At 45.3% G+C, this 26,856-nt stretch overlaps 1 protein-coding gene across 2 annotated transcripts; it reads left to right on the top strand.

Annotated features, from left to right (window-relative positions):
- The first annotated feature begins 11,755 nt into the window (after positions 1-11,755).
- On the top strand, positions 11,756-24,874 carry emilin3b (elastin microfibril interfacer 3b). 2 transcript variants are annotated; one of them, XM_086141948.1, is made up of 6 exons: positions 11,756-12,134; positions 19,855-19,977; positions 21,102-21,409; positions 21,493-21,839; positions 22,191-22,541; positions 22,625-24,874. In XM_086141948.1, exons 1-6 carry the CDS (start codon positions 11,950-11,952, stop codon positions 23,756-23,758), a joined length of 2,448 nt encoding a protein of 815 aa, XP_085998074.1. In that variant the 5' UTR covers positions 11,756-11,949; the 3' UTR covers positions 23,759-24,874. The 2 variants fall into 2 exon arrangements, with proteins under 2 accessions (XP_085998074.1, XP_085998075.1); XM_086141949.1 differs by lacking the exon at positions 11,756-12,134 and adding an exon at positions 18,750-18,803 and having other exon boundaries at positions 22,625-24,873.
- Positions 24,875-26,856: the final 1,982 nt, after the last annotated feature.

Raw genomic sequence — 26,856 nt, 5'->3', positions numbered from 1 at the left:
AGTATAACATTGGGCTTCTGTGTTTCAGTCTGAAAAAAAGCTGCACATGATAAGGAATTACAAATGAGTGAGATAGAAATGTGTGCATGTGTGCGTGTCATGATAGATTGGCTTTGGGTGGTGGTGGAGGTGGTGGTCTTGCTGTGATTTAAACCAGATGTGGGTCTATCGTACCCGATGGAGGGAGAATGCTGCCTGTGTGTGTGTGTTGTGTGTGTGTGTTGGTGCACGTAGAGCGCCAGCATTGATTACAGATTCAATGTAATTTTGTGTTGCACCAACCACATTTGGCAAAGCGTGGATACTTGGCTTGCTAGTATGAGCTCATACTTTATATGACTGTGCCATAAATCATACATACGGCGCACAGCCGGCGCTGCCAAAGAGTTCAAAGGTTGGAGAATACCGGTATTGTGTTTGCCATTTGGTTATTTAAACTACCAATAGCTTGTGACTCTGTTTATCCCAGTGGATAGAGAGATTAACATGCAGGCATCTCATCTTGATGAGATTAAATCCAAAACCCAAAATGGCCACTTTGATCGAACAAAGCAAAGTACCGCGCAGAAAAAAAAAAGGGAGGGGGTTGAATTTAATTCAACAAGTGCTGAACGAACTATTATTGCCTGCAGAATTTCAGATTCAGTTAAAGTCTAATCGACTTAAGTGTCCAGGACACCGGGATCATCTGTTAAACAGCTTCGGAAGCACCGGCCGTATAAAAGGTTATATGTGTGTTTATACGCGAGGCGGGTCTCGAAGAATGTTGGTGCGCTCGTGGAGGTGTCTGTCGAACGGCAAGATGATTTTAACTTGTTAAATAAAGAAGAACTAAGACGTGACGGGTTTGTGTGGAGGTGGGGGCTCGTGAAAAAAAAAAAAAAAGAGATATGGTCGAGCGAGCACCATCATGTGGAATGGATTAAGCTGCATGTAAAGACCGAGTTAGCATAGCGCGTGTACGGCTATATTTGTGTTTACATTGAGACTTAATCACTCACCTCGGGAAGAGATCCGGCCGAGCGCCAGCTGCGCCCCGGCCATTCTTGTAACGGGCCTCTCAGACCACAGTGCAAAATAGCCCGTGTGGAGAAACACGTAGCGCAGTTGCTGGAATAAAGCTTGTGTATTTTCTGCTAACCGCGGCTACACGTGCGCTCCGCCGGACCAGGGGGGCAGCAGCGCTTCCCCTTATTACCTCACGCTATTACACTTTTAACCAATGTTGAACGGAATGCCATGCAGACTGTGTATATCGGATTTTTTTGGAAGCTAACTGGTTAGAATCGTAGAAATACGGGATGGGATGTAGCACTGTTCATTGTGCCAGGGGATGGTGTGCACTTACTGAGAGCAAAATGAGAAAAGATGTACATTTTGGACACATCATCAACAGCGTACCTTTGAGTTATTTGGTGTTTCAGTGATTTAACGCAATACACCAGTGGTCCCCAAACTACGGCCCGCCTCCACATTTTGCCCGGGCCCTGAATAACACCAGAGATAAATTATGTTTTTTTTTTTTTTTTATTCTGGCCAAGTAATCGTGACTTGTACATGCATAGAACGTAACATTCTATTTCACCCTGTTCCTTATCTGAAACCCATCCCTCAAAAAAAAAAAAAATCCTGGACGCACCCCTTCCAAATAACACGGCTTTATGGTGAAAAGATTAGGTGACAGAAAAATAGATTCAGAATGCAGGGTATTTAACCTGCAGTGGACAAACGATTATTATTTGTTAAATTCAAAGAAAAGGCTGTTTGTCTCATCTGTCAAGAGATGAGACAAAGACATTATTCATGAATAATGTTATTATTTAATCTCAGATTTTTTTTTCCTGTCATGATCCCAGAAAGGGTTAATTTTTGGTTATGTGTGGCTTTCTGGAAAACAATAAATCTTTACGTTCAGAAATCTCTGCGATCGTCACACTTTTTGTCACAAACTGGCCTGGCCCCCCTGTCAGAGAATAAGAAAAAGAAAAAGAAAAAGAAAAAGAAAAAGAAAAAAAAAAAAAAGAAAAAAAGAAAGAAAAAGAAAAAAAGAAAAAAAAGAAAAAGAACAACTTTATTTATCCCGAAGGAAATTGTTGTGCCAGAGTTACAAGAAAAACATAACTATAATAAATAATAGTAGAAAATTGTATAAACAGTTAGAGAAAAAAAAAAGGGGGGGAAATAAGAAATACAAATAAACAATAGTGCCTTAAGTACCAAGTGAAAGATAAGGAGTGCACAAGAGTGTGAAAAAAATATTGCACATGAAGCTGTTATGAAATTAAATATTGCACAGATGAACATATATACAGGTAAATTATTACAATTAACAGTAAGTGGGTGAGATTTTTTATTTATTTATTTTTTTGGAGGTTTAAGATTTTGAGATTCCCTGCGGCTGAAGGGAGAGGGATTAAAAAGTCTGATAGCCTCAGGTAGGAAAGACCTCGGAGGTATCTGTTTAGAAGGGAAGAGTTATTTGACCCTCACAGGCCCACTGGCCGCTGCTTTCGAATATCTCGGTCTTCGTGCAGCCGGATGATGGCGAAAGCCACAAATCCTCTACATCCCACCTCAGCGGGACGGACTTTTTCGTTGGATCCTCGCAGTTCCATTGCCAGCTCGGTGTATGGCGGCTTCTTGAACCGCGTTCTCGCAGGCAACAGTTGGTTCTATGACGTAACGCAGACGTCATAGAACCAAAATTAGGGTTGTAGATGTGATTTCTGGGGGGAAAATGAGTCGCTGGCCAATGTCAGCCAACATTTTCCAACTCAGGCCATGGCCTGCTGTCCAGGAATGTGAGGCTTTTCTGACCCTCTCGGATGAATGAGGCCGCCATGGTGGAATTGGTCTTTCTCGGGGGAGTTAACTATAATGCTCAAAAAAATAAAGGGAACATTTGAACAACACAATGTAACTCCAAGTCAATCACACTTCTGTGAAATCATAGTGTCCACTCAGGAAGCAACACGGATTCATTTTGACTTGTTTTAAGGACATTACATCAAAGTTGGATCAGCCCGGAGTTTGTTTTTACACTTTAATTTTGAGTGTGATTCCTAATCCAGACCTCCATGGGTTGATACAATTGATTTCCATTGATCATTTTTGTGTGATTTTGTTGTCAGCACATTCAACTGTGTAAAGAGCAAAGTAGTTCATAAGAATATTTCATTCATTTAGATCTAGGATGTGTTTTTTAAGTGTTCCCTTTATTTTTTTTGAGCAGTGTATATTCCTCTTGTTCTCCAGTCCTGCTGCCAGACACTTCAACACCTGGTTGTGCCTCCGGGTGTGACGTCCTTGTGTGAGGCTGATCTTGCACCCGATCAGAATGTGGTGGAGATTTTTTGGCGATGGGAGAACATGGTCGCTAGCTAGGATGATGGCGCTTAGGTTACATTACATTACATTACATTACATTGCATTTATTGGTCTCCATCTCCAGGTTATTGGTATCCATCTCCCAGAGATCCCTCCAGTTGAACTTTCTTCTCTCAAGACCTTCCCATTTCATGCTTAGCGAGAGAAAAAGCCTTTGCGGTTCTATTAGCCTCCTCCTGGTGACGGACGTCCTCAACCACCATTTTCCTCCTTTCTGCTTTTGAAGCCTTGTGCCAAGTCGGTTTACTTGCCAACGGACCGAAGTAAGAAAAGTCGCAGTGTAGTTGTTCCATCATCCATCCATCCATCGTCTAACGCTTATCCAGGATCGGGTCTTGGGGTTAGCGGCCGAAGCGGAGGCTTTTTTTAATTTCTTTTATAGATAATCCCATTCCGTTTTTCAAAAGAAGTGTTGGGTTTACTGTATATGCAAGTGAAGAGATGGGCTGTGTGGGAAGAAGTAAACAGAAAACAGGACACATACGTGAATTGAATGCAGCTTGTCAGCACGCCTGTATACTCAAGCAGAAGTTTATGCCAGGAAATTTTTCCCTTTTGGAGAAACTCTTTCTGGAAAAATGTGTTTCTGGTCTTCTGTAAGTTTATATTAAAACCATTAAATGTTTCTTGCAGCACATTCATAGCTGCGTTGAAGCAGCTATGAAAATCTTTTGACCAACGACAGCAATTAGTAGATGTCGGTGTCGTGTGACAATAACGTGAATCATTATTTTGATAGTTTTTCTTCATGTTTTGTTGCAATATTCCATGTTTGCAAAGCTGGTAGGTCTGGGATGCAGAAAAATTAAACGACTTTGGTGAATTACAATACCTGAATCGACTAAAACTAGCAATGAGCCTCCATACATCCCAAAAACCCTGGGCAGTATTTCAAGTACGTGTGTCCACTGCCACAATTTTCAAATTTTAAATGGAACTTGTCGCTCTAAACTCAATCAAAATCAGAATCTGAATCGTTTATTGATCCTAAAGGGGGAAATTGCTTTTGGTTGAAAGCAGCCAAGTGGGGAAGAATCAAAATATCGAGACAGTAATAAAATAGCGAAAATAAAAAATCGGTAAAGATCGAAAGACATGAATAAAAATAAAGTTAAAGTTAAGCTACAGAGTAAAGTGGGGAAGAATCAAAGTAGAACTCTTATTAAAAAAAAAGGAAAAAAGCAAATAATAAAAGTAAAGTAAAAAGAACGGTAAAAATAGAATGAAATTGATAAAAATAATATGAAAGGTATCTAAAAATATATAAAAATATATTCATCGATATGCATGTGTATTTACAACTACATGTATATGATTACATTTAGTCATTTTGTCCATAAGGAGGGGAAAGTAGAGGAACTGCAGTTCCAAGCGATGGATCGTGAGTAAGCCAACAATATGTGCAATCCAGTTTTTGTAGCCTTCAAGTCACCACTGGCCCATGTCATTTTATGAATACTGCACACACAGCTGGCTCTTTGTGTTATTTATTCGGCTATTACAAATACTGATGATGCTGATCAACACCACACGCCATTGTCTTAAAAAAAACAAACAAAAAAAACCCCTGGCGTGTCAGTTGAAAAAGGATTTCCAAGGCCACGCGGCTTATTTTCCCCTGCATTATCACGCTAATTCTGTCTCCGATCGCAATTTGATCGCAAATTATCAATGCAGATATCATCCAGGAAATTCCTGAATTATTCAGCAATGTAATTAATGAAGTTGAGACACGATGTCTCTGCAGAAAACAAAGTATGACTGAGCGACGCTTATCACTTCTGCCATTGGCGGATCATTGTAGGTATTTAATAAGTACCGGTTTTACCAATCATTTTCCAATGGTTTTGGGCGGAAGATCCACAGACCTGATAGCGGCCAGCAGACCGTCCACAGCAATCCGCAAAATCTCCCTGAGGTGAAACAGATGTGATGCAAACAATACTTTCTCATATTGCCATTGTTTTTGGTCACGGGCTTTTTCGCACGACGGCGCGGCCGAACACGTTTTTCTCTCAGCTCGTCCACGTTCGCCAATGAGCCCGAAGCGACGGGAACGAAAAACGGTAACGTTTGTGTGAGAATGCAGCGGCGACACCTGTCCGGTGTTGTGCCAGCGCAGGAAACGGGTCGGTCGACAGCTAGGAGTTTGTCCTATGGAACTGTTGATGCAAAAGGAAGGTGGAAAAAGTGTCTGTTGTGTGTCTGTGTTTACGGCCCCAGATCCTTTTCCGTTCCCACACCTTCGTCTTTACGCTTTCCCGTCCCTCCCTGCTCTTATTGAGGAAAAAAAGGAGCCGTTTCCACGTCCAGAGGCCCCTTTGAACCCCGTGAAGATCCAACGTTTTTTTTCCCTCCACGTCAGCGTCTGCCGTGACTTCATCCGCGAAAACAACCCGAAATGATTGATGCAAAGCTGAGAGCTATTTTTTTTTTTTTTTTTAGATAATAACAAAAATAACGATGCTACGTTTTGAAGAATTTACATCGCTTTTTAGTAAAACAAAAAACCCTCCCCGACTCGTACGGCGCGGACCACCGGCGTATCGTTTGTGCCTGCAGACCGCAGAGTTGGTCATTTATTATATACGGTCTGTCTGAAACTGCTGTCGACGCGGCCCTGAATTTACGAGCGTCACAAATAGATTTTATGGTGGAAGTGATTGAGGGTCACGCTGCCAATGAATAACACAACAACTGGTTTGATTGCAAGTTGGACTTTTTTTTATTTTTTTTTATATATATACATATTACAGTCATTTACATCGAAAGCAAAAATTTTTACTTTAAACCACCGGTCGGATTCCGACTGGGGGCCTTTATGTGTGGCGTCTCCAGGTCTCGGCGTTTTCCCCCCCGTGGGTTCGCCACACACACAGACGTGTGAACGACGCAGTGAATAGTTGTATGTCTCTATGCAGGACTGTCTCAAAAAATTTGAATGTTGTGGTAAAGTTCTTTATTGTCTGTAATGCAATTACAAAAACAAAAAAATGTCATACATTCTGGATTCATTACAAATCAACTGAAATATTGCAAGCCTTTTATTATTATTATTGCTGATTATGGCTTACATCTTAAGAAAACTCAAAAATCCTATCTCTAAATATTAGAATATCATGAAAAAGTAATTTTTGTTTTTTTTCAATTGCATCACAGAAGATAAAGAACTTTATCCAAATATTCTAATTTTCTGAGACAGTGCAGTTGATGGATGAACAACTTTATTAAGCCCCGGGGGGAAATAAAATTGCCATAGCAACCAGGTGCATCATAATCTGTGTTCTCCCAGTGATTGCGTGGGTTTTCTCTGGGTTCTCCGGGTTCCTCCCGCGGTCAAAAACATACTGGAGGTTCAATGGAAACCCTAAAATTGCCCAGATGTGTGAATAACAAGGAGAATGGTTGTATATCTCTGTAAGTGTCCAAGTGAGTGTCTGTTGACCGGTAGCTGGGATCGGCTCCGGCCTATTTTAATGTTTAATTTCTGCATTTGAAAAAAATGAATCGATCAAAATTCATAATGGTGAATGAACCAGAGGACTGTGGCTGATGGTTTGCTTTTACTGTTAATCCATGTAAATGATTTAGATGTCTATGTCCGCAAAATGCGTCATAGATATCGATAATCCTCAGATCAGATTAGATCAGATAAACTTTTATTGTCCCGTCCTGTATGTGGCCCTGATATCCGCCCTGCTTCCTCTCCACTGACGTGAATAAGCGCTATCGATAATGAATGAGTGGATGAATCCACGAATGAATACGTAGACGTCTGCTCTGCACGGAATTGGAAAAACCCAAGTCCTGGTACTTGTAAAGCGTCTAATATCATAACTATGAGACACGTACTCACACACACACACCTCCACCACCTGCAGTGTTCTGTGTTTATTCCACTAACTTTGTCTTACTTTCCCCTTTCAGGGAATAGCCGTCCTCGAATCTGCCGCGCACTGATGTCTCCTTCACCGTAAGTAATCGAGCAATTGGAAAAGGATGCGCTGCCCCGCGTTCGAGCCTTATGGAGATTTCAAAGTCGCAGCGTGTGATATGTGACGTCCCGCTGCTGCTTTTTGTGTCCCAGCGTCAGTCATTGTGAAGGCCAGGGAGCCTTTGCGTTGTCAAATACACACTGGATTTGATCTGCAAATGTCAAATTGCCGGGTTTGAAAACAGTAGGGGGAAGAGAATTCTTATCTCAAACAACTCGCAGATGTAAAGCGAATAGGGTATAAATACCGCCGACCGAAATGTCTGGTCCGTATGAAATGCGGAGGAGAAAAAAGGGATCAGCTGGAGGGCTGGGAGAGATCTAACTTTCTTATGTCAGTGTTTAATTGTTTAAACCGCATGACATGCAGTGCACGGTGTCTCCTCCGGTGTCTGTGTCACTTTTTATTTGAAGTGGTTTGGTTGGATTAACTGCTCATTAATGAGATAAATTCAATTTAAGCGCCCATAAAGCAACAGACGAGATCCTCTCCCCTTTGCATCTGGACGGGGGAGCGGGGATAGACATCTGTTTGAAAAGGCGCCAGTCACTTCTATGAAAATAAAAAAAAAAAAAAAAAAAAAAAAAAAACGATTTCGCCGCGGCGCCGCCTGCCAGAGTAGACAAAAAAAAAAAAAATCGAAGTAGTTTCCTTCTCACTGTCTCCTCGCTTTTGTGACGTGACAGTTTCTGGGGCGGCGGGATGAAACGCTTTAACAGTTTCACACACTGTAGATCTGAAAGCCTGTGAGGCAAGAACGTTAAAAAAGGGAACCACATTGGGGTGAATATGATCCCGCGCTGCAGTGCATACCATGGAAGAAGATAAAAGGATATAAAAGCGGCATAACTCAAAAAAATGCTTTGCAAAGACTTTTGGAAAGAGTTTTGTTCATCATCTTATCAACTTGAGAACACTTTGTATGATACATCAACCGTGTCCATGTGTGTTTTGGATTTTCCAAGTGCCCCGGGGTCTGGAATGTATTTGGTTACTTCTCCGCTCTTGAGACGTGTCTAACGTGGCGTGTTTTTCTTTTGCGCCGACCTGTAAATGAAGGGTAAACACAGAGCGGGCCGCGCAAAGGTTGACAAGGATCCGGCAAAGCAACTGTTCAAACAAAAAGGCCGTTCCGGACACCTGCATCTCAGGTCACACATGCTGCTGCCGCTGCTGCTTTGCGCTCTCAAAGTCCCAAGTCATCGTGGAGAGCGTCTTGCCGCGGCTTGACTTTGCGTCCGCTGTGTTGCCGATATGGCGCAGAAATCCCGAAACGAGATCTAAACTCTTGATTTCAAGTAAAAAAAAAAAAAAAAAAAAAAAAGGTTTGATTAATAAGAAAAAAAAAACATGAGGTAGCAGCATCAAAGTTATGTCAAGAGTAAAAAAGATTAAAAAAAAAAAATGAAAAAAAAATAAAAAGAATAAAAAAAGATAATTATAATTATAAGATATATATATACTGCTCCAAAAAATAAAGGGAACACTTGAACAACACAATGTAACTCCAAGTCAATCACACTTGTGTGAAATCATAGTGTCCACTCAGGAAGCAACACGGATTCATTTTGACTTGTTTTAAGGACATTACATCAAAGTTGGATCAGCCTGGAGTTTGTTTTTACACTTTAATTTTGAGTGTGATTCCTAATCCAGACCTCCATGTGTTGATACAATTGATTTCCATTGATCATTTTTGTGTGATTTTGTTGTCAGCGCATTCAACTGTGTAAAGAGCAAAGTATTTCATAAGAACATTTCATTCATTTAGATCTAGGATGTGTTTTTTAAGTGTTCCCTTTATTTTTTTGAGCAGTGTATATAAATAAATGACAAAAGTGTGCAATATTGTGCAGATTGTCAGAACCATATCGCTTTGCATTTCTATTATAAATATAACATGACCATTATTAATGACACCCAGCCTTGTTGCTGGGCATTGAGGGGGTGGACAGTTGGACAGTTGGACAGTTGGACAGTTGGACAGTTGGACAGCTCCGGGGGTTACGGTTGCCCTTCTCCTCTGTGTTTTTTTGGGCAGCGGAGTCAGCGACCAGAGGGAAGCCGCTCGAAAGCCGGGCGTCTGATGTGGAACTGATCCGCGAAGATCTTTTTGGCTGTTTTTAAAACCGTTTCGATTGTGTCGTTCGTTCATTTTCTAAAGCGCTCTTCCTGCAGTCAGCGTGGCGGCCGGGCTGCGGCCTCTCCCAGCCGTCATCGGGCCGGAACGGTCGGCGGTCGATCGTCCGGCCTGGAATCTTACAACCGTTCGTTCGTGACGTACAATTATTCACGTTATATAGAGACGAAGAAATGCCTTCATTGTCACATACAGTCGAGCACAACATGGAAATTCAACTGCTGCATCGAAGCCGTCATGGATGAACCGTGAGCAGAAGGCAGCTGAGGAGTGTCTTGCTCGACGACACTTGGGTTGGCGAGGGGGAACCGGGAATCGTACCGGAAATGTTCGCTTCCAAGGACGACCGCCCGAACCCCCCCGTCTCATTCACACATCTGGGCAATTCATGGTCTCCGGTGAAGCCCGTGCATGTTTTTGGACTGTGGGAGGAAACCAGAGAACCTGGAGGAAACCCACGCAGACCCGGGGAGACTCCAACCATCTGAGTTGAACCGGTAACCTTCTGGTTGTGAGGCTGGAGCGGCGAACCTCTACGGGGTCCTGTGTGTGATTTGGAAGTCAACTCTCGCATTGAGAAATAAATCATATCGAACCCTCCGTCGGTGTCAGAAGAAGCAGCTGCGCTTGGAGTGGTTTTCATCACCTGACCGGGGGGTCGCTCAGCCCCGTCAGCTCTTTCTATCCCCCGATTATAGACCGCCTGAGCCAGTTCAACCACCGATGTGTATTCTTGCTTCGCTATTACGACCCCAACAAAGAAAAACATCAACGCTTCAACCACCAGTTCACCTCCATCTGCTTCCATCCTGCGTCCACAAAACGTGGATTCCAGTCAAAGGCCCCCCCAAAAAAAACCCTGTTGCCGTTTTGTTAGCGCCTATTTTGCAGTAACACACAGAAGAGTTGGTCCTGGAGGAGGTATGCGGACAGCAAACCACACACACACATTTATACACTGCTCAAAAAAATAAAGGGAACACTTAAAAAACACATCCTAGATCTAAATGAATGAAATATTCTTATGAAATACTTTGCTCTTTACACAGTTGAATGTGCTGACAACAAAATCACACAAAAAATATCAATGGAAATCAATTGTATCAACCCATGGAGGTCTGGATTAGGAATCACACTCCAAATTAAAGTGTAAAAACAAACTCCAGGCTGATCCAACTTTGATGTAATGTCCTTAAAACAAGTCAAAATGAATCCGTGTTGCTTCCTGAGTGGACACTATGATTTCACACAAGTGTGATTGACTTGGAGTTACATTGTGTTGTTCAAGTGTTCCCTTTATTTTTTGGAGCAGTATATATAAATAGACCGTCATTTCTATATTGCAGTTGCACGTATTGCATTTTATGAAAAGTCCTGCTGTCTGAGCTAAGAAGGGAAAATAAGGAAAGCAAACAATCATCGATGACTATCTGGTCTCCCGTCCCGTTTTATTAAGCGTCAGCCGAATGCTGTGAGGGTTAAACAAACTTTCATTGAGAAAACGATCGGGCGAGTAAAAGGTAAGATTATGGAATTCCCCGAAAAAAGACGGCTGCTGTTTGTGGATCGAGTGACCGGGTGAAAGCGCGGACGTCAGCGCACGTGAATCCACGGCCGGGGGTTTCTAGTCCGGGCGAGGAGGTCCGTTGTGTCTTTGCAGCGACGCGGGAGACGGAGGGGAGGGAGAGCATTGGTGAAATAAGGGAATTGAGAACTTTGCTGTGACCTTAACTGCAAGCGGAGGCGAATCTTATTTTAGTTTCTTCTCTTCAAGGTTCTCCTCGGGAAGGAACGAAGGAGGGAAAAAAGAGAGGGAAAGGGTCAAATCATATTAGCCGCCCCCCTCCTGCCTGCGAAGCGCAGCCTGGCCGGAGTTGGGGTGGGATATGCAAATACCGGCTACCCGTCACCCTCCTCCCCCCTTCAGACACTGCTCCTTGCACACACACACACACACACACACTAACACACACACACACTCATGCAGAGTGCAGGGGACTAGGAGGGTCCAACCTAGTTAGCAGGTCCCGCACATACTTCTGTGTGTGCATGGAGCTGAAACTTCTTCTGGAGACGCTTTCTCTCTCTCTCTCTCTCTCTCTCTCTTTTTCTCTCTCTCCCCCCTTCTCTCTTTCCTCCTCCTTCAGCACACCTTTGTGCTTTTTGCCCCCTCTTTATTTCCACTCCCTCCTCATCCCTCACTCGCTTTCTCCCTCTCCTCTTCCCCATGTACTCAAGCCGCGCGAGCTGAGGACGTGCGGCGTGAGATGCTGTTGATGCTCCGGACTCGTGGGCTCCATGTCTCCTCCAGGGCCCTCTGAAGAAAACACTCAGAGAAACACCGGGGCAGCATCCTGAGGAAACCCACGGCGATCGCTCCTTCCTAATTCTGCGGCGGCGGGGATTAACCGAGACTTAACCGCGACGATGACGACCAAGTTGTGTCAACTGGTCGCCGAGACCTTTTTCCTCGGAGCCCTGCTGTCGCTAGTGGACTGTAAAGGAACTTTCTACGGAGGCCACGTCAATCCGTTTTACGGGAACAGATACAGCATGTACAAGGCTGGACTCAATCCTCACCACACGCCAAACAAGCCCATGACCCGCCACAAGTAAGTGCTCCGTTGTGCAAATGTCACAGAACTCGTGGTGTTTCTCTTAGCTCCTCTTACGCCGCGGAACTCCAAAACATATTTCAACTGTCCCGGAGTGCTGGATGTGAGCGCTGCCCCCTCCCTTCCTCCCTCCCTCCCTCCCTCCCTCCGGGAGCCACATGTCACCGCTAATGTGCAGAAATGTGTTTGTAGTTAAAGCATCAGCTCGGTATTAGACTTTTAAGTCGACGGTGCGTTCTCTCCCGCTCGCCATCGGGCCCCGGGTGCAGTTTATACCTAAAACCATCTGCGGCCGCTGGGGGGGGGGGGGTCGTTGTAAAAACTGCGACGTGCGGTTATCAGCAGAGAGCGGTGATTACTTTCTCGTCGGTGCAGAGAAAGCAGCGCTCGGTCGATGACAGGGTGATGATTTACCGTCGCTTGCGGCGAAATGATATTGTCGAGACGGTAAACCGCGCCGGCGGGGACGAGTAACACGCCCGGGATTTTCATTTTATCTGCGATCCATGAAGTCGTGAACTGAAATAGAGACTTCGGGATGGAGGTGGCCGACGCTTGTTCGCGAGGGTTCGGGGCTTTCCGTCCCTTTTGCTTGTTTTTCCCCCCTTCCGAGAACCTCTTCTAGCTTCGGACAGCTCCTCCGGCGACCTGCCGCTTCACTCCAACTGTCACGAAATACCGCCGCTCTTTTAGAAAGGACACCTCAGCATCCCGACCCATTAAGAATAACCCCGTCAAAACGGGAAGGTGTTTCTTTTTCCGGACTACCTGTTTATGGTCACTGCTACGCCTAAATAGCCAAAGGATTTGCTGCGATCCCTTTCGATAACTTCTGAACGCGGCGTCCCGACGTCCCTCGTATGCGCTTCCCGAGCGTCATTTGGCTTGAATTTGTCTGACAGCGGTGCGAAAAGATGTCTTTACTCAGCGTCGTAATATTTCCCAGATACGTTCCCCAGCCCGGCTGTGATTGACAGATCGAGCGGACGCGATAGATCGTATTACGATAGGTCGTAATACGACGAGCGGGTTGTAAAGGGGGTTGTTGTGTTTTTCTGAGCGCGTCCAAGAGTCCAACTCCGGAGTCAACCTGACCGGACGTCGGAAATAGAGCCTCAAAATAAACTCGCACGCTACGACTTCCTATTGGCTGAAAGTACGTGTCCGTTTTGTCGTTACTTTTTCAACATTTTCAAAATGTGCTTTTTCGCCTTTTCACGGGCAAAGCGATGCGAGTTATGCGTCAAAGTCGCTCCGCTGTTTCTGCAGACTTGTGGTGTGCAAGTGAATTTATTATTTGGCAGGAAATTAAGTGATTTAATTCCACATCCAGACGTTTTTATTAAATAAAACCGCTCGGCCCCTGTGGGAAAACCTCCTCCCCGCCGACCGTGGCATCTCACGATGACGTCAGCGGCGCTATCAAACAACGACTGGGCTGTTTTTTTTTAATGACATTTTTGATTCGCCATCGCCGTGTAATACTTTTCACATGCCGACGAGAACGGCGTCTTCGAGATATAACATCACGACGCTGCGAAAAACAAAAGAAACAGGTGAAAGTTAATCCAGGAGCGTATATCTTTCACCGGGTAATAGGTTTGCGTAAATCAATTAGGTTCCTAGCAGATGCCGCGTGTCATCGTGGATCAGATTAGAGATATTTCCAAGGGCTTCTCCGTGACGTACGGGACGGAGATCAAGGAGGAAAGGCCACGGAGTAGCCAGAGGTCAGATTGTTGTTGACAGTTTGTGATCGGCGGAAGGTAAGAACGGAGGCGCTCTCCCGTCAGGGGTCACGGAAGCCGGAGAGCGAAGCCCGAAGCTCCCGTCCGAAAGCATCCGTCTGACCTCCTCCATACACTTGGCTTTTCTCATGACGTCTTTTGGATGTGAATGCAAAGTTGAGGCGGTTTTGCGTTGCCTCTTGGATTCCGGGATCCGTACAAAACGAATTCTTCTGTATTGTATGTCGTTTAATTATGAACGAATGAAACGTTCAAGGTTATAACATGCAGAGGTCGTCCTCTGTCCCACTTCTCAAAGTCTGTACGCTTTAACCCTTTGTCTGACACAACCTTCCTATTTACCCACTAAGAAACCGTAGATTTCTCAATGGATTTCTTACCGTGGATGGAGGTATAGATAATTATCCCCAAGCAGGTTTTGTAATAGTTTATAGTTGCTGCTCCTCCTGTCTGACACATTTCCATTATCTTAATATGATATAAATAGCTTTCAGAAAGCATCATTCATGTAGACCGCTCCAAAAAATAAAGGGAACACTAAAAATAACGCATCACAGATCCGAATGAATGAAATATACTCATTAAATACTTTGTTCTTTACACAGTCGAAGGTGCCGACGACTAAATGACACCAAAATGATCAATGGAAATCAAATGTATGAATATACGAATGAATGGAAATCTGATGAAAGTGTAAAAACACACGACAGGCTGATCCAAGTTTGATGTAACACAAAGTGGACACTTTGATTTTGTGACTGATAGAGAGTTACATTGTGTTGTTTAAGTTTTCCCTTTATTTTTTTGAGCAGTCCATTGTCATAATGTTTGAATCACGCCTGTTGCGATGATATGATTTATATTTTGAATTGTTTGACGTGTTTTACTGTTCAGTCGGCGCCGCACACACACACACACACACACACACACACAAAAAGCAACACAATGTTTTGTTTTTTGCTTGTTTGCCTTTCTCTCTCTTGGAGTTAACAACTGAAACACCTTTTAAAACCAAGAAAACTACTCTTGTTCACGAGAAGGTTACGAGTGTCGAGAAACGCCCGAGGGTAAAGAAAGTCACAAAAGGGATTTAAGCCGGGTTTTAAGCATCTTATCATAAGAAAGGATACCGACAAAAGCCAGTTTCCAGGGTTTATTGAGCATCTAAAATCATCTGCGGGGAACAGAAAGTGTCTTGTAATACGAGGCTTCCTCTCTGTAACAAGGACAGCGGGCCGTCGTTTAAGCGCATGTGAAAATAACAATCGGCGTTTCTGCTTTAAAACGCTCGCAGCTGACCTCGCCTCGGAACGACAACGTAATCTCCTCGGTCCTGGAACTGGAAACATCACATCGTTCCCTCGACCACAATCGGCGACCACCGGAGTATCGTTAATCATCCGTCCGCCGTGGCGCCTCCTGCCAGTTGGCTGCGGATAGATTTCATTAAAAACCTAAATGCAAAGAGATGCTCCCCGGAGCAGACGTATTAGTTGATATAAATTTTTTTTCTCGGGCTCGTCCCTGTCGTAAATCAGCGGAGAGGCAACAGAAGCGGGGTTTTCGGAGATCAAGTAGTCCGGACCTCCCGCAGGTGAGGGAGCGTCTCGTAATGAGGAGGGCGAGCCCTTCGGTGCCGCGCCGTCAAAACAAGTGAGGCGACGGAGGGAATGGAGGATGTCAGGGGGGAGCGGTGAGGTAACGAAGAGAAGCAGAAAAATAAAAACATAATTAAACAGAGATTACCTGCAGTTTGCAGAATATGCAAGAACCACAAAAAGGGAAAAGGTCGCCAGGAAGGAAAAGCTCGAGGTTGTTTTGGGCCCGGCGGAGGGTGGAGGTTCCAGCGGCGATAATATTTGCGAAAAAAAAACAAAAAAAAACGCTCCACGTGAGAATCCGAGATGGGAATTCTGCTTTACCCCAGGGAGGCGGCGGAGCGATCGCGCAACTGTAACGCTACACTGGAAATATTTACAGCGGGATCGGACCAGCGCTCGTAAAATGACACGGTCCGGTGGCGGGAGAAAAGGCATTATTTTGGTGGTATGTGGGGCAAGTGTGTCAAAAGAAAGCACGCTGACGGAGGAGAAAATCCTAAGCGCGGCTTTCCGACCACGGCGGGAAGAGAGGGTTTTTATTTTCATGGCCCGGAGAGGGTAAGGTCGGCCCGGAGGGGGAGGGAGTTTAACATTCTGGTGACTCGGGGTTTAGCGGGAGGTCAGTCGGGGAAATATTCACAGATACCTGAAATCTAATTTCACCGCGATCCCATAACAACAGAAAGCGCCTTTTTTTTTTTTCTTTTTTTTTTTTTAATGGATGTTTAAATGCTGCCACATCAGTTCGAAGCCAAGTATTACATGATTGTGAAGTGTTTGGGTTTTAGTCACATACCAGATAAGCTGTGTCACTGTAGGCTGACCTTATCGTTTTTATCACGAGACTCAACCCTTAATACCAAAGTCCTGAATTCCTTCGTCCTCAAAGTGAAGTCCCGAGGGTCTCGAAAGAATCACGCGTCTGAAACGCCGGTTCCGAATCCACCCGATGTCCAACACGATGTCAAACGAAGACACGCGGAGCGAATGACGAATGCTTTGCGAAGACGGATGAGATGATTCGGTTATACTGTTTTTATGGCTTAGCTATTCTGGGCTCTGGGGAGAGAATTAAGTTTTGTTTTTTCTTTTTGAAATCACGAGATTGGATGAAGTCACAAGCGGTCGGGGATGAAGTATCGGTGGATTTGCGCGCTTTGTGATTCAAGGCCGAGTCACAGGAGCCGAAGGAGGCGCTCCGATCAGGTGTTAATCGATCGGATATATTGCGACGAAACGCTTCTTCCAGGTCCCGCGACGATAAGTCCGGATCGGACGATTTGGTCGGTAAACTGTATGACTGTTGTGTATGGGTGTTTAAAGTGTGTGATACACACTCAGCGTATGTTGGGTCTGTCGCCGCCGTTGGGTTTGTCCCGCCGCCGCCCCGGACCAACGCAGATAGCCGAAGCATTCTTCTCAAAAGGTTTGATTGTTCTTCAAATGCCAGAACTGCCTCTTTCCTCAAGACACTGAAGATAAAATCTCACCTTGACCCAAATGATATGGACAGATCTTTAAAAACATGCATGAACCGGGACTTTTTTTTATCTCCCCGAGTACATCTGGATTCCTACACAGAATCATACAGAAGGTCTGCAGGACGGTATACATCGACATATTTGTAGATGTATATTCAGTACACTTCCTTGATTCAATTTATTATGCAAATGTGAGTCGGAGATTTCAAAAGCAAAACTAACTCCCGTATTCCCTTGGAGGAAAATATGATAATCAAAAAAAAAAAAAAAAATCAGCTTGAATCTTTTCTTCAAATGTTGAAAAAAACAAAACAAACTTTTTTTTTTTTTTTTTTTACGTCAAAGGCTCCCGAGTCGCGTTTCTAAATCGCGTCGAGCAGAAAACGTGAGCGGACGGAGCGATCGGAGTTAACCCCCTACAGGAATGTAAAAAAGAAAATAAGGGTCTGCAGGTGGGGCGGCGGCACTGGGAAATGCATGAAAGCGTTTTTATCAGAGGTGAAACAACAGCAAGGAGCGGCACGGTTGCAGTATTTGTCCAGGAGGGCGACGCGCGGCGTATCGCAAACATCGACATCCCGTCGGTTTGAAGCCGCTTCCATCCTCCCTGTCATAGTTCCAGCCTCTTTCGACACGGCAGAAGTGATAACGACCAACCGCGATGATCTGTAAAGGTGTGTTAAAACGCTCCCGACGCGCCACGTCGGTTCAGGTCATCAGCGTTTCCTCCACGCGGCGGCCCGTCGACGGCGGACACGCTCACACGCTCTGCAGTTTCTCTAAGACGGTGTTTCCCGACCGTTTTTGAGCCACGGCACATATTTTAGAAAAATATACGGCACACCACCGAATAAATATGTCACAAACGTTTTTGAACGAATCAGAATGAAACCGTAGTCTCAATTTACTTAGTGTGAAATCTAATATATCTCATATCTATAGATTCGTCAAGTTGCAATGCAAATTTCCCACCCATGTGCAACTTTTCCAGAACACTTTTTTTGATGTCTGAAGACGTGTCATCAATATGTCTGAAAATGGGATTATTTGAGAGAACTCTGGCTATTTCTTTATCAACGCCAGAGCCGAGCATTTCTTCTACAATGATTTTGCCGGCAGGTAGTATCAATGTTTTCCGACGGTGTGTGGTTGTTTGGATTTAGAGATGAGTTCAGCAACTTTATAGCAGCTTTCACCGCTTTCTCACTCGTCTCGGTAGTTTTCAACAACGCCGCCTTTTTGTTTACGCAGATACAAGTACTTTTTATTTTAAAAATGTGTCACGCAAAGCGTCACTAATCACTCTGATACACAGATGCACAGGTTAATGCACTACCCGTTGCCATGGAATGGGCGCGGCGCTGCCCACATAGACATAGGAAGACACGTTATTTGCGTTGGATAAATAATTTTCGGACCAATCAGGTGAACGTGGGCATTTTTCCACGGCACGCCTGATGATCTCTCAGTGGCACAAGTGGTCGGGAAACACTGATCCAAGAGACTGACAGGCCATGGCGGTTCGTAGGCCTTCTCAAACGGCTCGCTTGGCAAGTATAGACCCTCCTCGGCCCTCGTGTCCCTCCCCGCTTCCCCGCACTTCTATTTGTTCTGAAACAGCTGCGGAGCGGTAACACGGAGTTCTGCATGTGTTGCTAAATGCTCCCCTCTGAATGAGAAAAAATGGTTCACATGTGGGTCTGCAGAATGCGGATCATCGTTTCCTGTGCTGTGCAGGGACCAGGAGAACTTTGAGGAGTTGCTACAGCGCCACTGGCATGGAGGAGAGGGAAGGAGAGGAGAGGTCTAGCTCTCAGCGTGATTCAACCGTTCAAAGTAGATATAACTCAATTAATATTGACACATCCGAACACTCCCCGAACCGAATACGGCTCATGTGATATTCCCTTTCCTCGCTCGTCTTCGTACTTGTTTGCCCTCCACCCCCCTCGCTTTATCGAATCCGAATCAACGTATAAAAATAAAAAAAGTGAAAAAATGTAATTCAATATTTCCATCTATTTAAAACGTCAAAGCAAATTGAATTTCATATCGCTCAGCAGCCTCTTTGTGAGAACCTTCAAGAAATTCCCAGGATTTGTTTTCATCCCCCTCCTGCACACGAGGCGCTAAGGAAACACAGAGCAACGCTGTTTATCATCAAGAAATCGTGTCTTGCATCATTAAAGATCCTGCGTAGTTGCGAAATGCTGCGTTCACACAAAAACATTAACAGCAACCGGTGACTCGGACAACGCCGTTCCTGGCTCCCGCCAGCCGAATTTTCCGTGAAAGACAACAAACAACCCTGGTCATTGCGGACAACCTGGTTAGCGCCTAGCATGATAGCTTTGCCACTATCACTGTGTGAACGGGCGAATGCAATTTTGTCCAAACCCAGTGAAACTGCAAGGTGTGAAAATGCTCTTTAGCAGTGGAGACATTTATGATGCATTATCCTGCAAGTCAGCATTAACAGCAATGTGAAATATATGAGTCATATAATTGTGACGATCATAATTTCATTTGCATAAAACTTCTCCCCGCCTACAGCATCATAGGCTTTCCCAGCGCAGCTTAGAATAAACAATCGTGCAAAACAATAAATGTTCAAGAAGTGACTTTGAGTAAGCTTTCAGACTGCAACGTCTTCAGATGCAAAGGCGGATTAGGATCCGACAGCATGCATGTTTAATGTCATTCATAAACATTCATTTGTAGCAATTTATCAAAATCTATATGTATATTTAGCGCAATTTAGGGTTTTTTTTTTTTTATCTTAAGCGCAATCTTAAAACAAAGGCTTGGTTTTTCACCCTTGAACGACGCTGTTGAATAATTAATGCTAATTTCCTTTTTTTTTTTTGTTTGTAATCCCCCCTCTCAGAAACCACTGTGCCTACGTGGTCCAGAAGAATATCACGTGCACCCTGCAGGATGGAGTGGCCACCTTCGTGAAGGCCGAGTACACCACAAAATGCATCTGGGGACAGAAATGTCCCGTTGTCATGTGAGTTCCTCCCAACATGCTCTGCACCTTCTGTTTTTCTGCAGGGTTCTAGTTTGAGATTTTACTTTCAGAACCCTGCAGCTCTTTGAGCACCAGAATGCAGAACAGTGCTGCTCTCTAGTGTGCACATGATGCATTGCTGTCATGTTGCATTTCCCACAGAGACGCCTCAGGTTCTGCACTAAATAATGAATACGCTCGAATAATGATCCCCATTTAAATCAAACGGGGTTCCTTTTATTCTATGCACATTTTATAAATGCACATCATTTTGTATCCAACATGCTGATTTTTATGAAATTATTAGAAAGGCGTCTTCCTGTGATACTCATGTGTGTTTCACGTATAATTATGTCTGAAAGTATATCAGAATGAGAATACTTTCTTGATCCCCCCAGAGGGAAATTGCTAAAATGTGATAACATTATTATTATTATTATTATTATTATTATTATTATTATTATTGTGTGTTATGTTATAAAAAATTACTAAAGCCTTTCTAATCTATATTAATTCATTATTATCATTATTTTTATTACAACAACAATAATTATAATTATAATAATAATAATAATTTAATGATACTACGATAAATATATATATACAATAAATATATAATTTATATATATACGTGTGTATATATAAAATAAATAAAATAATACATTAATATGATTTCAAAAGTCCCTCACTAATATGATACAAAAAGGAAATTAAAGGAGAGGATTTTTGTCTCCCAGATACATTGTTAAATTTTTTTCTCTCTAAATTTCTCGGTTTGTTGGGGTTTGGCGGGCAAATTGTAAAATGAAGAGGAAGGCAAAAGTCGATTCCCAATCAAAAGGAAATTTAAGCTCTAAATCAGATAATACTAAAGTTCAGAGATCTCTCTGGCCCAATCCTCTGATGCCACATCATTTACATTAAACTTTATCTTAATCTCCTAATCTCCCTGTAATCCGCGGTTAATCCCACAGAGAACAACTTCATCCCTTTATCTCCAGCTCCGGACCGACCATCTTCCCATCATGTGGCCCGTGTCTGTAGTAATTAATTAGGGAAGACGAGGGGGAAACCGTCCGATTGAAAAACGACAGTTTATGTTTTTTCTGGTGTCAATCTTTCAGGTACAGGACATTTTACAAACCAAAGTACAAAGTGGGTTTCAAGACGGTGACCGAGCTGGAATGGAGATGCTGCCCCGGCTTCACCGGCGAGAGCTGCTACGACGGGCCCACGTCGCTGCCGGACGTCCTGGTCCCGCCGTACAAGGGCGCCGGTCCGCCCACCCGGCCCGGCCTGAAGGGGTTTCCTCACGGGCCTCGGACCCCCGATGACCCGCGGCCCGGAGGAGGCCAGCTGGAGCCGAGCAGACCCGACCCGAGGCCCGTCCCCACGGGGCAGCTGCCCGGCGTGAGCGGAAAACCAAACTACGGTAACCGCTAGAGCTAGTTTTTACGACACGGCTGTGTTTTCCCTCCGGATCTCAATGACTTTGCTTTTTGCGCGTAAACGCAGGACACAAATACGGGATTTCGGGGGTGACCGGTGAGCGCTTGGACCGCATGGAGGAGGACATGCGCCGCCTCACCCAAGGCCTGGACACCCTCAACGGGGTGGTGGCCGGGCTTGAGGAACGACTGCGTACGTCCCTACGGGAAGACACCAACAAAATTCTGGTGTCGCTGCTGCCCAACAATCCCCGCCTGCCCGACTCGGCCGTGGGCTTCGGCGTTATCCCCGACGGGAGTCCGGACGGACCGGAAGGAGGAGAAAGCTTCGCTGGATTCGGAGACCTGGCGGGGCGGGTGATGGAAGTGCGGGACGAGTTGCGGGCGAAGACTCACATCTTGCAGGAGATTCAGGTAGTAACACCCGTACACGTGCAAAGAGGTTTAACCCTTGTGTTGTCTTGCGGGTCAAAAGTCACCCACTATCATGCTTAGCTGTAGAAAAAACACCTTAACCTATTTTTTTTCCAACTTGAAATTTTATTTCCGAAAGAGACCCCATAATTGGAAAAAGTGATACTTCTGTACAGCCCTAGGGTACAAAGATTGTCTTATGGGTCATTTTTGACCTGTAGGACAAGGGGAGTAAACGTAATGTTAAGATCGCACGAGGGTTAAAGCGAAAGCCCAGTTTGGTTCAAGCGTTCTCTTGCTTTTAGGAAAATGTGACGTTTTCTTTGCGCCTTAAATTCTTCATGTGTTCAGGGAATGGTCCTGGGCCACGACGGCCAGTTAAAGAGGCTGATGGAGGGAGCCAGAGGAAGGCCCGTACCTCCTACCGGCAACGCTTTCCAGTTGGACGAGATGCTGAACACCAAGCTGGCCGGTGTTCGGACCGAGATCCTGGAGGGACTGGAACGTCGTATCAGCGGTCTGGAGTCCCACTGCGACGAGAAGATCGGGGCGGTCCAAAGGCAGTGCCACCGCGAGCACATGGACGGCCAGGAGCAGATTCAGCAGTCTTTGGACGGACGAGAAACCGGGCTGCGGGAGGAGCTGGGGTCTCTACAAGCTCAGATCCAGGGCTTGACTCTCACCGAGAGCTGCTGCGGACAGGTATCGGGACTGTTTGTCGACCGACGTGCCGACCGGTTCGTAAACCGACACAAAGCCGAGCGTTTTTCTTTCTGCCGCCGCAGGTGAAGAGCCTCTCCCATCGCACGCTGATGCTGGAAGAGTCGCTCAAAGGCCTCACCGAATCTCAGCGGCAGCTTCAGACGGCCCTGACCGACCAGAGCGTCCACGTGGAGACGGTGATCGACACCCGCCTGGTGGACATCGAAGGGCGCCTCAATTCGACGGAGGGCGGCGTCGGAGGATTCCTGGGGCTCCCCGGAGGTTTGGACGGCTTCAAACACATGTTGGAGGACAAGCTGAAGACCCTGGAGGAGAGGGTGTTCGTGGCCGTGGAGGAGCTCAGCAACGCCACGGCGCCGGCGCTCTTGGAAGGCCAGGTGGTCCCGGCACTGGAGACGGAGATCGAGTCCGTGAGGAGGAGAGTCGAAGGCGACCTGGACGGCATCCAGAAGCAGCTGATAGACCTGGAGCTCCTGTGCACCTCCTCTTGTTCGCCTTCCACTCCATCGGCCGGAAGGGTCGAGGCCGAGGAGGGCTGCGTCGAGGCGGAGAAGAAGTTGATCGGCCGAATAAACGCTCATTCCAGTCGGCTGGACCGTCTTAACGGCACCCTGCAGAACCTGCTGCTCCGTATCGCCCAGGAGGACTCGGAGGACTCGGTGTCCGGAGAGATCACTCTCCTGAAGGTCAACATCAACTCCGTCAACCGTACTCTGAAAGGCCTGAAGGACTCCATCGGCCTCATCGCCAATGAAATGGGCCACGCCAACTCCAGCTGGGAACAGAGGGAGCACCAGCTGGTCGATCAGGTACAAAACATCACCAAACTCGTGGGCCGCCAGGCTTCCCTGCTGGGGGCCGGAGAGCGACGCCTGGCCCAGCTGAAAGGAGAACTCGTGGCCTTGAAGAGGCAGTTAGCCGGGGAGCTTCGAGGCTGCCGGAGCACGGCGATAGAGGTGCAACGAGAGGTGAAGGACGTCGACAGCAGGGTCAGCCATGTTGAGGGCCAGTGCAGCAGCCTGGGACGCCTGGCCGAGCATCTGGAGAGGATCAGGGCCGAGCTCGAGAGGCACTCGGACTCGTACCTGACTCGGACGGACGGCGGCCCGGCGGTCTATTCGGAGCAACGATCGAAGCTGAAAGGAGGAGTCAAAGACTTCGGAGCCAAGGAAGCGGCCGACCAAAAAGAAGACTAATAGCATTAGAGCTACGGCGTTACGAAAAAAAAACAAACAAAAAAACCCGTGTGTGTGTCGTCTTTTTTTTTTTTTTTTTTTTTCTCAACCGGCCCGAAGTGACGTCTGCTTTTTCTCCGCTTCTTTTTCACATTCCATCTGCACACATGCAAATCATCCGAGGCAGCGAGAGTCATTTCCCAGCAGCGCTCGACCCCCAGAGCCTCCACATGTCCTGGGAATTTAGCTTAGCGAAGTGAGGCGAGTCGACCGGAGAATTCAGAGACACACCTATGGTCGGAGAGCCGGGCAATATTTTCCCCCTCGAGATTTTATTCTGTAGGGCATTTTTCTTCACCTCCCTAGCATTTTACCTTTTTTTTTTTTTTTTTTTTTAACTTATATGAAGTGACTGCATTGTTCTGATATTACGCGGTTTGTCTAGAGATGCAGGAATGATAACGAAAAACAAAGTGAATGACGTGGGACTAATGCGCTGCTACGGGTTTCTGCTGACAAGCACACTCGACATTGTCTGTGAGCACACTTGTTTGACCCTTTTTTTTTTTTTTTTTGAATACTGTATATCGACATTGGTGCTATTTACATTTTTGTAAAACATCCGTTTGTACACATGTTTAAAGTTGTGTATTTCTGCTACGGCGGTGTTTGCTTTCCTACCGTCTGCTTCAGGTTTTTCGAGAAGTTCCGGCGTTCCTCCATCGGGGGACAGCGACAATACATTAACTGGCATGGTAGATGGACAAAAAAATAAAAACTAAACCTTCTCACTCTTGTGCACGTTGGATTATGATTTTTTTTTTTATCAAGTAACAGCCGTGCTATTCATTTTTTTTTTTTTTTCGATTGAATTCAGTCGTAATTTTTATGTTTTTATTTGTTTCTCCATGCAAGGAGACTTATCCGATATTTTGCTAGTTATTAACTTTCCGTGTGTGTGTGTGTGTGTGTGTGTGTGTGTGTGTGTGTGTGCGTGTGCATGCATGTACCTTCCTGTTCCATGATTTACTCTGTGGACTTTGGTGTTAATGCTGCCAATTGCTTAAGGGAGAAGTAAATAACACACAATGAAGCCAAGCCTTAGTGGAAACTTGCTAGAAACTCTCGTATCCACATCCAGTCCTGCGGTTCCGTTAAAATCTGAATGCTTTATCGTTGTTATGTTCGGTAACTGTTAATCTCTGTTTATGTTTATAGCTAAAATTCCTGAAAGGTAACATAATCTGGCAAAACACACCGGCAGCGATTGATATAGTGAATATTCGTGTATAAAAAGCAGACATGATCAAGTAGGTTTAAAATCCTTATTATTATCTTGTGATTTGTTTGCCAACCTAAGAGCTCAAATTCCTGCTTTCACTCCCGTAGCTTCCCTTCAAATATCACCACGAATAGTAGCGGTTGTGTTTGCACAGTGTTTGCACACCAATTATAATATTTTTTAGGGCGGGTCTGTGCAGTGACACTATGTGCAAATATTAAAAATACTAAACAAAACTAAATGTTAAATTTACGCTCCTTAGATCTGACAAAAAAGTATCCGCTTGAAAATCACACAAATGACAAATCACAAGGCTAGAAGGATTGCCCTTTTGTGCACTTTTGCCATGTTTTCTTCGATAGAATAACAACAGTATTCTTTTTGTGGTCTTCTAGCACCCTGCAGGCTCTACAGAATATTTACTCGTGCTTTGAGATTGTAATATTTGATTGAATGGCTGTCATTGTCTAAGAGGAAGCAGAAATGCACAAATAACATGCTGCATTTCACATATTCTCCAAAGTAACATGGAGCTATAATTCTTTTTTATAAGAAGTATTAAGAAGGATATTTTTTAAAGCTCGGTCTTAAGTACATAGAGTGATTTTTTGATAAAGAAACATACTATTTCCCTTGTTTATTTTCACCAGATTGTCAACACACGCTGTGGTTTGCCAACAAAGTTAGGTGCAGCGCGAACAGGAAGTGATGCGTGGCAGAGGTTCGGTAGGAAGTATGGACCGTGCAACAAAATCGTCTGTTCCTCTGCACTGCGGTTCAGGGCGCGGCTGTGACAGTAAACTTCACATTGCGCGACACAAATACAGTGCAATAAGACGGCGTCGGGGGAGGACGCTAAAGCGTGGACGATGGAGGAGTGTGGCTGTGACAGTCTGCGTGGGAAAGAGCCCCGAGGGCGACCCCTGGCTCGCTCAGGAGGAAGCTGATAGACAGGGATGTGACAAGGGCGAGGCGGGTCAGATGGTACAGAAGCGTGTAGGGCGATGAACAACGTTTGGCTGCGCGCCCCTTTTTCGGGAAAGACTCCGGGCGGGGAGTCAAAACAGGAGCGCAAGAGTACATTTTGCACCGTGAATGTTCCCGATGTATCTTTTACCGTCACAAAACTCCGGCGAGGTCAATATGGACTTTTGAAATCGGTCATCGTTCTCAACAACGGTCGGAGTCGGCCTCCATTTAGGAGGATTTTATCTACGCACCACTGATTGATATGTTTGAATTTTTGAAGGCTTCCGTAAAGGCTAATCTAAAGGAGGATGCAAAGCAGGCTCACATGGCGGCCTGCTCAGGATCAGCCGGCTTCAGAATGGCTGCGAACTGAAAGAGGAGTATCGCTGGCATTCAAGCGTGATCATGTTTTCCTTGTTCTTCTCCTTCGTGGATGTAATATAATATCAGTCACTCATTCATTACCCATTCTGCCCGTCATGCACTCGGGGTAGTGGGGTCGCTGGAGTGTAACCCGGCTGTCATTGGGCGAGAGGCGGGTTTCACTCTGAACCCCCAGTCCAATGCATATAGAGACGAACAACCATTTACTCTCATTTACACATCATACACGTACATATCTATACATCTTCTTCTTCTTCTTCTTCTTCTTCTTTCGGCTTTTCCCTTCAGGGGTCTCCACAGCGAACCCACCGTCTCTATCTAACCTTATTCTCTGTCTCCTCCTCTCTCACACCTACTACCTCCATATCCGCTCTCACCACTTTGGTCTACCTTGAGACATCCGATTCCAGCATCCGTCTGCAGAAATATTCACGATCCCATCTCTGCTCATGACCCAACCATCTCCGTCTGGCTTCTCTGACCT

Source organism: Fistularia commersonii, chromosome 34 (assembly GCF_037954325.1).
Source record: "Fistularia commersonii isolate RoL2024-O1a breed Wild chromosome 34, RoL_Fcom_v1.0, whole genome shotgun sequence".
Lineage (NCBI taxonomy): Eukaryota > Metazoa > Chordata > Actinopteri > Syngnathiformes > Fistulariidae > Fistularia > Fistularia commersonii.
The sequence above is the reverse complement of the archived record's forward strand: the minus strand, read 5'-3'. Positions and strand labels throughout refer to the sequence as shown.